Source organism: Pelobates fuscus, chromosome 6 (assembly GCF_036172605.1).
Source record: "Pelobates fuscus isolate aPelFus1 chromosome 6, aPelFus1.pri, whole genome shotgun sequence".
Taxonomy (NCBI): Eukaryota; Metazoa; Chordata; class Amphibia; order Anura; family Pelobatidae; genus Pelobates; species Pelobates fuscus.
The window spans coordinates 163,985,745-163,999,933 of NC_086322.1; the positions used below are offsets into that span (position 1 = coordinate 163,985,745).

The following is a 14,189-nucleotide window of genomic DNA, read 5'->3' on the forward strand; positions in this document are numbered from 1 at the left end:
GTTAAATAATTTTGTTCATGCAGCCCTTGTCACACCTCCCTGCATGTGACTTATATAGCCTTCCAACACTTCCTGCAAAGAGTCATCTAATGTTTACACTTCCTGTATTGAAAATACTGTTTAATTTAGAATGTCTTATCTCCTGCTCTGTCAATAGCTTTCTAGACCCTGCAGGAGCCTCTTGTATGTAATTAAAGTTCAATTTACAGGGCAGAAAATAAAAACATTTAAAGTAAGTTACATCTGATTAAAAGTGAAACCATTCATTTTCATGCAGGCTGTGTGTCACAGTCAGTGGAGGTGTGGCTACACCTGCATAAACAGAAACAAAAGTGATTTAACTCCTAAATGGTGGAGAATTGAGCAGTGAGACTTCAGGGGCATGATCTATACCCCAGAACTGCTTCATGAAACTTAAGTTGTTTTGATGACTATAATGTCCCTTTAAATAACATTAATTAGCCAACAGAGGCACAATACATTTCCAAAGTAATCATTTTACAAAATAGGCTTTGATTCAATAAGTTTTCCAAATGATCCGAACCCCCCCAACTTTTAGAAAACGTCCAAATTATGCAATAGAGTTAGAAAACTTTTCTAATTATTTATTTATCTGCAAAATATTCCATAGCCTTTAATGGTAGTTCTGTAGATAAATTTTCTGTAATTTTCTAACATTATTGGATCATTTGGAATGCTTTACATTGCTTAAAAAGCTTTTCAAATAATGTAATACTTTTGGAATAGCTTTTAAAAATATTGTTTTCAACATATTAAAATACAAAATATATCATATATATAAAAAATATATCAAAACACATAATATTACAAATTTACAATATTCTTTCATGTTAATAAATAATTGTAAAAGTTTATCCAACAATATTAAATCAAGGGCAAGAAAATAAGCAGCATAGGATTTACTTTAATTGACAAGCATTACAAAACATTATATCTAGTTTACATTTCACTATCTTATTCTAATACAGTTTCCTGTGGCCTCAATTTAGTATTGTTTAATACTTTTTCCAAATGATTGAATAAGCTTTTTGGATAAGCTTTTAAAAAAAAAAATTTCCCCGACATATTAAAATATTAAAAATATATAGAAAAAAAATCAATATGTATATAAAAAAATAAATACAAAAAATCAACATATTACAAAATTAAAATATCTTTCAGGCTATTAAATAATTTAAAAAGTTTATCCAAAAATATGAAATCATTTGGAAAACATATCCAACAATATTAAATTAAGGTCTATGTTCTTTTAATTTTTCTCGTAGCAAGTATTTTACTGTGCCGGTGCAGTCAGGCTTTAAATCCGTACCTGCTCAGCTAGTATCTGTTGTTGCTGCTGTTGTCTCTGCTCCCTGAGAAACTGCTTTTGCTGCTCCATGGCATGTAGCTGGGCCCTCTGCTCGATTAACATCTGATTCATCATAGCAGCTTGAGGCTGGCTGGGCATAAAGCCTGCACCTCCAGGGTTTCCTCCGGTGACTGGCACAGACTGCTGCAAGGTGCCAGCCGGCCTTGACATACCAACTGCATTCTGCTCCTGTAGAGAGAAAACAAAGATGTCTTTTTAGTATGGAATCTACTTTAACATCACACTCAACCTGTTGCAATGCTATAGAAATATACCTCCTGAAGAACTGGGCAAAGTAAATATAAATAAGCAGCAGTAAACCATGTGAATACTTAAATCAATAACAAGCAAATCCCAAGCATAACATGCTAGCAAATAAAATCTATATTCATGTAGATCATAGAGCTTTTAAGTACCAGGTTTTCGGATACTGTGCACACCAAGGAATGAGAGCTGCCGTATAACTTACCTTACAACCCGTCATATCATTACGGGCCCTGAATGTACGATTAGGGCCAGGTGAATTGGTGTTGGCATGTGTTGCAGTTATTGTACATAATAGCAAAATACTTTTTTCTTAGATATCCAATCAATTTGATCACTTTTTAATGAAAATGCTGGTAACAAAATGAGAAGATATGATAGCTATCCCATGAAATACTGAAAATAAGATTCATGTTTATACTATTTTTAAGGCTACGTCTGAGCACCATAACAAGGCATATGTACTGCATAGGTCATAGTGAATAGAGTGCCCTGAATATCTAATGTCAAAAGATTCATTTCCCTTCTTTAGTTGCCGTCTTGCCAACTTGCCTGTATACAGCCAGAGACCTAGTTATTTACATGCACAGATAATGGCTTGTGAAATCTCTGCACATTCACAAAATTGGGATCAGGGCTTAAAGCAAATGTACTTTGGTGACTATTAATTTGATGATAGATTCTATTAAATAAACCTGGTGTGTGAAAATACAGCTAGGGGTTAAACCATATATCCCATAAACTCCTGCTGGACAAACATTGTCAATTTGACAGCTTTTGATTGGTGGAACCTTTTCCAGATCTGGGAAGGATCTGTCTTTTAAAGACACTATATTTTTGTTTATTACTATCTATATAACGCATCAAAAGTGGGGGGTTATTCTGGCTGCATAGAACATTGAAAAAAAATAGTACTTTTATTTAGAATTGAGCAGTACTTGTGAAGAGATTGTTCATATATTCAAAATAAGCTAGTTACTGCAGGTAGAAAACCACTGGCCATCCCCTCCACCACCTTTTTGAATTGATCTGGCATTCCAATACTTGAATTGATAATCAAATACCAGTGTGTTCATTACAACTGTACAATGAAAAACTGCATAATCTATCTACCAATGAAAACGATGGGAATTAATTAGCATTTACTCTTAAAACACCATATTATTTTTTTTATTCAATATGTGTTACCTTCTTAAAGATATATGGCTTTATTGGACTGCACACATAGAATTAAGAGTACATCATTTTCTAGGAACATAACTGCAGTGCTGTCAGGATTATACAATAATAACATTATAATGATAGAGTATTAACATCAGAAAATCGTTGTAATAATTATGCAATGGTGAAATACTAATATAAGAACCAGACTGTCATAAAATAAGCAAAGCCACAGTTTGAGTAGTTGAGTCCTACTAAACTGAAATCATTTTATAATTCAGTAAAAGGAGTGTATTATTTTAGTAAGGCTTAAGACCATGCAAAACCTCTCATGAACCACATTTGGCCAGAGCGCCTATACTTGGGCAACTCAAGATTTTATGTTCAAGGAATTAAACTGGTGTCGTATAAAAATGCTTTTGAGTACAGTGAGCCAGTTATATTGTACTGAGTCAAATGTACCTTGAACTAAATGGCATTATATTAAATAGACTATCGAGACAAGTTCAAATATGCATGTAAGTTTGAAAAATATAGATAAAAATTATGAGATTTGATCGTTATAAATTTAACTACAATAATGTAGAAAGAGATGGAAAAATATCACATTTGAAGTTTAATCTATGATTCTGACTGGATGCTTTTATGAACTTCTCTAAATGTTCCATTTTATACAGACTTAGCTTACAATGAGGCTCGAGAAAGGCACTTTTGAGAGCCAAAACATTACATTTGCCTAAATACCATAAACTGTGTTTTAATGGTGATCGGTACACTAGGTCCTTTTCTTTATTATATTTCTTTATTATTATAATTTATTTATACTGAAGTATGGCCATTGAAGGGCAAACACCAGATAACATTTAAACATGGAAACACTCATTTAATTGTGTTTTTATTTTTTATTTTTTTAAAATAACCTCTCAGTTTTGGACTTGCCATAGACCAGCTAAATTTCTGGTTGGATGCTTGCGCACTTACGACAGGATACACCACTTTCACCCCACAGAGGAATTCTACTTTCACTCTTTCACTCTATAGGTGATAAATTCCATCATACAATCAATCTTCCATTCAGATACAGAGGTCGTTAGAATGCCCACACTGCTATGCAGCTAGGGATCATTTACTGAGATACAGCCATAAAAACATTTAGAAAGCTATTTGGAAACATAAAGGATACATACTTATATTGTTCTTATAGTGCGTGTATAGCAAGACACACATTACAGATCCATATATTAATAGAATTTTGTGCAAAGTTCTTCGGCAATTGCCTGTATGGTTTTATACCAACACTAAATACAAAGAGAAGCTTCAGGAGGTTGTGTAGACATAGTTTTAACAGTAGATGTCAGTGACACTCGCAGACAGACAGAGATTGCTCAGTTTGAACAGAAGATAAACAAATTGTTTGCAGACTCAATGCATACACCTCTTTTGCTTCGGCAGAGATTGCACCTTCAAATTCAGTGTGTTATTTGAGAACTATGATATAATGTGCTATGTTACAGGATAATTCATACCAGACAATGTAATACACTAAATACTGGTACCACTCTAGTTTTATTTATTCATTTAGATATATTTTAATTTGTCCCTACCACTTTCCACCTTATGGCGAGGCAGCAGGATGGACAGAATTGATACTGGTAATGCAGACATGCAAATTCCACATTATGAAGTTGGCTGAAGAAGACGTCACTTGGATGCCAGGGAGAAACCCATTTTTCTTAAAACAAACAAATGGGAGACCCACCAATCAGAGGCGTAACTAAAAACCACAGGGCCACGGTGCAAAAATGTTCCTGCCCCCCCATACATCTACCATCCAACCCATACTTCCCGCCCCTCATACATCTACCTCCCACCCATACGTCCCCGCCCCCATACATCTACTTCCCACCCCATACGTCCCCACCCCACACACATACACCCAGATATACTGATACAGACATTCTCTATCACACACACAAACTGTTAAAAAAAACATCAACAATTTTTAGTGACTTACCTGGGGTCTAGTGGCAGCCTCATGCTGATGGGAGTCAGAGCTCCCACTCTGAATCCTTCCTCTCCTGTGGCGCGGCTTCTTACCAGCTCTGACTTCGTCACTGGGGCACGGTTGCGCCTTTTAAGCGCCCAGAAAATCCATTGCCATCGGGTGGCCCCAAGAGCATGGGCCACCTGATAGGCTCCTTCAATGCGGCCCTAGCGGTTTTTCCGCACGGTCAAGCCGCACCAAAATGGTGGCAGGCACCCCGGTTGCAGGGGTCGACGGGGCGGCTGGGCCCCCTGGAGTGACAGGCTGGGTCGCAGCTGCGACCCCTGCGACCGCGGTAGTTCCGCCAGTACCACCAATAGATTCAGCAATGACCTGTAGTGGTTATGTTGTATATCTCCCAAAAGTTTAGAAATCAGGCTATATAAATAAGATACACCGTTCTTGGTCTAAGTTACATTTTAGTTGCATGAATGGTTATTAGTAAGTCACCTATAACATTCCCGCCACTGGCCACACCCTCACTCACACTCCTAAAATGAAATGATGTTGCTTAGACTGCCCGTTGTGACGTAGAAATCTGCTTGCCCTCCGCAAATATTCATGTAGATTGTTAATTGTAAAGGGGCCAAGTGAACCATTTTAGCCTCTTAACAAGTCACCCTATTTTTGTATTATGTAAGGCAAGTATGTCAAACTCAATCCGATAGGAATGCATTGGGAGGCTACTGTGCATGTGTGGCTGCGCGGCCAATCAACATCTCCATGGGGAGAGTTCAGCGCCTCCATGCAGACCCAATCTAATACACTGCTCCCTCCCCCCATTCTAATACACTGTCCACAAATCCAATACATTGCCCACAAATCCAATACACTGCCCCTCCACCAAATCTAATACACTGCCTCTTAATCTAATACACTGCCCCTCCTTCGTCCACTCTAATTGAATACACTGCCCCTCCTCCCAGCACTGTAATTTATTATACTGCCCTTTCTCCCCAAATGTAATACTTTGCCCCCTCCCTCCCCCAATTAAACATACTGCCACCCTCTCTCCCACCTTACTCCCTACCCCAATTTAATACACTGTCCCCTCCAGGAAATTAATACACTGCCCCCCCTCCCCAATTTAATACACTACACAGGAAGTTCCCCCAAGTCCCTCTTCCCCTACCTTAAGATGAGCCGCACATCCTCCAGTTCCAGCCCTGCTCTTCTCTGCTCAAGCAGGCCGGACGCTCCTCTGGCACTGCGAGCAGGAGAGAATGGGGAGTGGCTGGCCTGCGGTAGCACGCGATCGGCCGTGGGAGGGAAGACCAGAATCAGACAGGAAATATATTATAGCAACAACAACACAATGTGGCCCCAGGGCAGGTGGGACGCAAATATATCCATTGTGGGCAGCAAGTTTGGCATGCTTGGTGTAAGGATTTTGAGATAGAAAGCTAATTGGGAAGTATCATCATTTCACTCCAAATAGCGCTGATGGCTCTACAGTAAAGGATCACACAAGAGCTTGTTGGAAATGTCTCCTGCTTAATTGCCAAAAGTAGATATTCTTTTCTGCACTTGCATCTTGAAAAATTTGGTGCTGTGGACAATTTATCAAGGTGATATTTGATGCTGACAATGTTCTAAACAATGGCAATAGGGTCAGCTCTGATAAAATTACAGAAGTTTAAAAAGACCTCCCAACTTTCTCAGATTCAATTAGCCAGTAGTGCAACTAATCAAGTTACCCATACACTGCTATAGCTCTCATGTGTGAGATTGTATCAACTGGAGTTGCTTGAAATAAGTTTACACTGCACTTTCTCTCAGTCCTTTTAACACTGGGGGACAGCCTGGATTGGCTGCCTTTATTGGGAAGACTAATGACAAATGATTGAGAAGATAGATGCAATTTGCACCACCATGTGGCATTGAAGCCTTTGCAACTGACATGGGCTGCCATACCAGCAGCACTAAGTCTTCACGGCTCCATAAAGTCAAAGGTCTTTTTCTGGTTTAATTGAAGTTTATTAAAGAATTTAACTATATACCAAATAAAGGGTTAGCCTTATTTTTGTAAAGTAAGAGTAAACACAAATATTGGGTCTAATATTGCCTTTGATGTATTATACTACCATTGAAATGTAGTAAGGTATTCACAAGACTTTAATGTCCCTGTAAACAATGACAAGCATTCCCTGGAAATGTTAAGAACTTGTGGGGAGTGAAATATTTGACAAAAAAAAGGTGTGTCAATCGTACACATCTACGTGCAGAATTATATTTCATGCTATAAGACACTGGGCCTGTTCTATAGTCCAAATATGTATTCATAATGCTTAAGTGGTCTACTTAGATTTAGCCGCCACAAATTAAATGAAAAGAAAGAGAAACAAGGGTTTTATTTAAATGGACACTACAGTCACCAAAACAACTTTAGCTTAATGAAGCAGTTTTGGTGTATAGATCATGCCTGTGAAGTTTCACTGCCATTTGGGAGTTAAATCACTTTTGCTTCTGTTTATGCAGCCCTAATCACATCTTGTCTGGCTGACACAGCCTGCACGAGAACAAAATGGTTTCTTTTTCAATCAGATGTAACTTAATTTATCAGTTTTTATCTCCTGCTCTGTAAATTGTATGTACCCAGGACATACTTGAAAACGAGAGACATCTCATTGTATCCTTCCTGGTAAAATATTTGTAAATAAATAAATATATTTAATTAATTACATACAGGAGGTTCATGCAGTGTCTAGTAAGCTATTAACAGAGTAGGAGATACGAAATTCTAAATTAAACAGAATTTGCAATAAAGGAAGTGTAAACATTAGAGATCTCTTTACAGCAAGCATGTCAATCTCAAAGGCTAGCACGGGCCACAAAAACAAGGTTTATGTTTACGTGGGCCGCAAAAAACAAAACAAAACCCTACTAAAAAGTACAGTATAAAAGAAAACCTGCATTCCTCTCTACTAAACCCCAGTCTCCCCTCTGTACTAAATCCCAGTCTCCCCCTATACTAAATCCCAGCCCCCCTCTATTCTAAATTCCAGTCCCCCCTCTATACTAAATCCCAGCAACCCCCTCTATACTAAATCCCAGCACCCCCCTCTATACTAAATCCCAGCACCCCCCTCTACTAAACCCCAGCCCTTGTTTAAAAAAACCAAAAAACAATATTAGCCAACAAGCAGATTCCACTCACATTGCCGCTGCCAGTATGCGACTCCGGAATCCAGCCTCTGGTATACCGCGAGTTTGACATGCTTACTTTACAGGAACTGTTTAGGAAGGCTGTGTAAGTTACATGCAGAGAGGTGTGGCTAGGGGTGCATAAACAAAGTGATTTAACTCCTAAATGGCACAGAACTGAGCAGTGAGACTGCGGGGGCATGGTCTATACACACAACTGATTAATTAAGCTAAAGTTGTTTTAGTGGCTATAATGTCCCTTTAGCATATGTCCCTTTAACATTTTTCACTACAGAAGCATTCGGGACAAGAGGTATGCGTGGCGAGCACGGCGCTCATCCAAACAAATGCTTCTCTTAGGAAAGCATGGAATCCAATGCTTCCCTATAATAAATATTTAACGCATGTTCAATATCCTCTTGCAATGCGTGAGGAGGTTTAACTCGGTCAATGAAGCAGAAGCACCTTTTAGTGGCTGTCAGGAAGACAGCCACTAGAGGTCTTTAGCCCAGCAATGAAAACATTTCTGTATCTATAAAATGGAGATGGTTTACCCTACAGAACTAAAATGATAGGGTCACTGCATCTAGACCACTTCACTAAGATGAAGGGATCTGGCTGGCTATAGTGATCCTTAAACATATTTACCATTAAATCTCCAGCAAAACAGGCATCAGAAATAATGGGGCCCTTACACAACTCAAGGACTGGGCTCCAAGGGCTCGCCAACGATTCCTCCCACTGGGTTCACCCCCCAAGTCCGCGTTACAAGGATTAGTAAAGGAGGCAGTGTGAGTATAGCGAATGGAAGGTGTGTGCGTGTATGTGCATAGTGAATGAAGGGTGTGTGTGTGTAGTGGATGTAGAGTGTGTGTGTGTAGTGGATGTAGAGAGTGTGTGCGTTGTGGATGCAGTGTTTGTGGGAGTGTGTAGTAGATGCAGAATGTATGTGCGTGTTTTTCAGTTTGTGGGGTTCTACGGGAACTGTGGGGGCGTTGAGCAGTTTATTTACCAAATGTATAATTAGCTAAGAGGCAGTGAAGGGACACAAGATTTCCTGGTGGTACAACAGCATGTACGAAGAAGAGGAGGGTCCAGCAAAGTCCATCTTCCACCTTCAGCCAGGCGGCAGGTCCTCTCCTTCTTTAGCGAGCCTGGCATGCATTATGTGCCACATGAAGCATTGCCATTACAACCCGCGGCAACACTCTGAAAGCTACGGCTAGCAAAAGAACACTGCTTGAGGTAGAACATGGAGTGGTCTGTGCCCTCTCTTCATTATAGAAGACAACAGGGGCCTGCAGATATATATATATATATATTTATATTGAGTATTACTGTATATATATATATATGCATCTGCAAGCCCCAATATCCACATTATGGATATAGGGCAGCAAAGGCCTCGTACAGCTCTACTGACGGTACTCCCTGATGGAGGTCCTGATTCCCAGTACAATTAACATGCATACAGAGCAAAAGTAAAAAAAAACAAACACGGGAAGCGTTGCAGAAAATAAGTGTCAGTATTTGTAGTTCAGTGTAATGGCATTTATTTAATTACTGATGTGCTAAAGGTCTTCATTGAACTTGTGCTGCTCCACTCAAGGTTATTTGAGTAAATCCTAGTATTTATAGTATAATAGTGAAGATTTCTTTGCATTAAAACTTGAGATGCTTTTCATTTGCTAGACAACTAACTTTGAATTAGTTCCAACATAACAAAGGATTATAATGTGAAATGGTGAATTAGAAAGACCTTTGTCTGGGCCACATTAATACATTTTTATCTAGAAAAGAAAAAAGACAGCCTTCTTCTCAAGACTTATCATCTTTAATTTCCCAAGGGCACAATATCTACACTACATTATGATTTTCAATCCGACTGCAACCCTTTCTCCCAGTCAGTTGCATTCACAGACCTTAAGCAACAGACCTTAAGCAACAAAACTCTGATTGTGGCAAACACTGGGCCTTGTGATTCTCAAGTATTGGACAGGATCAAATCTTAAATCAAAATCAGAGGGCAAGTATTCATGCTGAATCAATCTGTGAATCAAATGGGTCACTTACAAACAGGGCCGGTGCTAGGATTTTTAGTTACACAGGCGAAGATGCATTTTGGCGCCCCCAACCCTCATTAAAAAAAAAAAAATGCATCTTCACCTGTGTGTCTTTCCTCCCAAGCCACAGGCACACAGGCATCATTTTTCAGTCACACAGTCAAAGTCATACAGGTACACTGTCATACAAAGACAGAAATAATCATACAGAGACATACAGACACATACAGTCAGAGACATACAAGCAGAGATAGACATGCAGGCATATAAAGACATACATGCATACAGAGGCATACCGTCATACAGACACATACATACAGACAGGCATACAGAAACATTCAGGCACATACATACAGACATACAGGCATAAAGAAACATACATACAGAGACATACAGGCATGCAGACACATACATACATACATACATACATACAGAGGCATACCGTCATACAGACACATACAGAGGCATACCGTCATACAGACACATACATACATACAGAAACATGCATACAAAGACATACAGGCATACAGAGACACACACATACGTACATACAGAGACATAAAGGCATACAGTTACATACATGCATACAGAGACATATATACAGACATTCAGAGACAAACATACATCCAGTTACATACATACATGCATACAGAGACATACAGAAACATACGTACAAGACATACAGACACATACATACATACAGAGGCATACCGTCATACAGATACATACATACATACAGACAGGCTTACAGAAAAATACATACTCACACACACACACAAACTCACAGACACATACTCGAACACACACACACACTGACAGACAGACACACACACACACACTGACAGACACACACACTCACTGACAGACACACACACTCACTGACAGACACACACACTCACTGACAGACACACACACTCACTGACAGACACACACACTCACTGACAGACACACACACACACTCACTCACACACACTGACAGACACACTCACACTCACATGCACACACACATACACACACAGTAATTAATTATCTAAATTAAAATAAAAAATTCCCACCCAGCCTCCCTACCTGGAGTGCTGGCGTGGGTCTTTCATTGGTGGTCCAGTGGGGCTGCTGGGAGGCGTGCGGCTGCAGTTGATTAGGAGGAGGCGGCGAGGGAGCTCTCTGATCTCTCTGACCGGCTCCCTCGCAGGCTGTTTTCTGATGCCGCGGGAGCCGGAATATGACGTCATATTCCGGCTCCCGCGGCATCAGCAAAAGGCGCGCGAGGGAGCCGGTCAGAGAGATCAGAGAGCTCCCTCGCCGCCTCCTCCTAATCAACTGCAGCCGCACGCCTCCCAGCAGCTCCAGGGATCCAGGAGGTGACCAGGCAGGAGGGAGCACTTCCCTCCTGCCGGTCACTGGAATTTTGCGCCCCCAGAGCCGGTGCGCCCTAAGGCGGCCGCCTGTGCCGCCTTATGGACGCGCCGGCCCTGCTTACAAATACCTTTAAACATCAGAAATAAATTATGAAGAGTAAGAATAGATCAGTAAGGGGAATAGGCAGTATGTTGTATAAGTAGCAGCTCAGAACTCAGATGAAATAAATACATCTATGAAAACAATGTTAAAAATAATTCTCACAGGCGCCTGCCAAATAGACCACTAGAAAGTACATTAGACCTGCAGCAGGAAAATATCTTATTGAAATGAAAATGTGTCCGGATTATCTCACAGATCTCATTACACCATATAAAACCCAAACACCACACGTATCCCGCCATAAGATAAACTCCAAGGAAGACATGCAGACAGGATTAAACAGAACAATTGCAATTCAAAAGTCAGATCACACATATTGTAACTAGCAGCTAAAATGCATACACATTCCCATGACAAGATGAAAATAGTGAATTTTGCTAAATATAGGCTACATGTATAATCACCCTGACAAGAGCTTATGAAATGATTCACTACCGCTATTTTTAGTAATTTTGTAATTACTGCCAGCTTGGTAGAAAAAGAGGAGGGATCCAATTTTAGCCACCCTACATAGTGGCATCTGAAGTGGTGTATTTAGAGATTCCACTTCTCTCCTATAGGTCAGTCATGGATATTATGTGTTATCACTTCGTCTTGGGCCTCTGGTAGACTGGACCATACCACCATGTCCCAGTGCAGTGGAGGAATACTTTGTTTAATGATGTAAATGCTGACCTTTTGACGAATATGGCAATGGACCGAGCTCCCATCAGCTGTCCGTCATAATTGCTGATGGGATCAGTCGTCATGTTGCCAGGTGGAAAATATATACCATGACTGTGAAAAGATGGCTTCCCCAAAGAGGGATAATATAAAGGACCACTGTCACCTCAAAACAATGTTTTGATATAATAATCCTTTCAGCACATTTTGAAAGGAAATATATATATATATTTTTTTTAAACAAAATCAGAAAAACATATCCTTACCATTAGTGTATGACAGGATCCTTCCGCCCTATACACATTGAGATTGGCAGCCTTCCTTGCTTCACTCTGTGCATGGATTCAGGCAAGAACATAGAGACTAACGGTTGTTATGCAAAGACCCCTATAGTGCTGTTTTAAGCTTGCCTCCTCTTTCTCACAAATCACTACAAATAACTTGCTTGTTGGATGACCTCATGCATCAATCAAGTTACATGGGAGGAGGGCCACACTGATAACACTACCAGGAAGTGAAGCCCATTTGTTTTACACAGCAAAAGCTCAACAAACATAAGACAATTAAAAATAAATGAGATGTAACATAGATATTTGGAAAAGGGTCCACTCTAACGGCTTACAGGTTGTTCTGCCTTTTGAGGTAAATATATTACCAACTCTGTTCTTGCTATCAGCCTTCAGGAATGTTTGGATATAAGATTCTATTAGATATAATATCGTAAACAATGAAAACACTGACAGAATTCAAATCGAAATGCAAAAAAGAAGAAACGTCAACATTACGCATTCAACTAAAACCAGGTACATTGACAGAATTGTTCACAGGTATTCACTAAGCTTAACGTTTTAGAGCATAAAGCTGTGAAAAGCTGTTCTGGAAAGGTTTTGCATATACACAGCTTGGCTGTTTTAGTTTTTAGTTTGTCATTCAGATTAATTTTGCTAAAATTTGGGGTTTAACGAATTGAACCAGAATAATTATTGTGTCGTTAAGAGCACGACTATTAGACAAAAATAAACTGTTCTTCTAAACTAGTTTTGTAAATGAAAAGCTGTTTAATAGTGCAATATAAAGCAACTGGGCCCCTTAACCCAGAGATTAAAACCTGTAGCTGTCCAAATTTTTTCCAACAAACCTTATTATAGAGAACTGACTACTAACCAGTGCTGTAGCTGCTCAGCCCAGCCAGTATCTTGACCCTTCTTGTTCCATGCAAGCCACTAGTAGTATGAATCATGTTTACTGGACAGCCCTTCAGTTTAACGTAACAGATATAAAATAGAATACAAATTAATTCTATTTTATCTCTAGGTTTATGGAAGGATTAACCGGGAGATATTAGACATTTCCCAACCTTTCTAGTAGAGAAGGAAATGCTGCACTCTCTAGAGATGCATAAAATAAGAAATCCAGTATATGCATGTTATGCTGGCTTTCATCGGTTTCTTACCAGCTGCAAGAGACAGAAAAAAACCCAGACTTTCTTTAATTGACTTATATCCCAACAACATGTTGGACTGTTAACCCATATAGTGCGTGTTCAAAAATAAAAGATTTTGGGAAGAATTTTGACATTCAGAACCAGGCGAGATGTAAGCTGTCCATTATGTGATAGCCAGCGAAGGACAATGCCGGAGTTCATACTTTGTACCAGTAGATGGTGTTATCAGTCTGATAGTCATGCTCCTCTCTGGGTGATTGTTGCTCTCTCCATGCCTCCCACCCTTTCAACATCGCCACCTTATTCATTCCCTCCCCCATACTTGCAGATGGCTTAATCGTGACTACAGTTCTTCCCCACCCCGCCAGCCCCCACAGTACGTCTGGGATAATGCTGCTAACGTAGAGCTAAGCAGTCAAGTGTGACAGCATAGAGCAGGTAGCCTGGCAACTGAAAGCATAATACTGAACAGATGGTGTGATGGACAGCATGCACACACACACACACACACATACA

At 39.7% G+C, this 14,189-nt stretch overlaps 1 protein-coding gene across 2 annotated transcripts in view; it reads right to left on the reverse strand.

The window, feature by feature from the left end:
• Nucleotides 1-14,189, reverse strand: part of MAML3 (mastermind like transcriptional coactivator 3) — a 332,055-nt gene that overhangs the window by 9,502 nt on the left and 308,364 nt on the right. For both annotated transcript variants that reach the window (XM_063458448.1, XM_063458447.1), the window contains exon 3: nt 1,331-1,558. In XM_063458448.1, the coding sequence (XP_063314518.1) occupies nt 1,331-1,558 (228 nt within the window). The remainder of the gene's footprint in view (nt 1-1,330; nt 1,559-14,189) is intronic.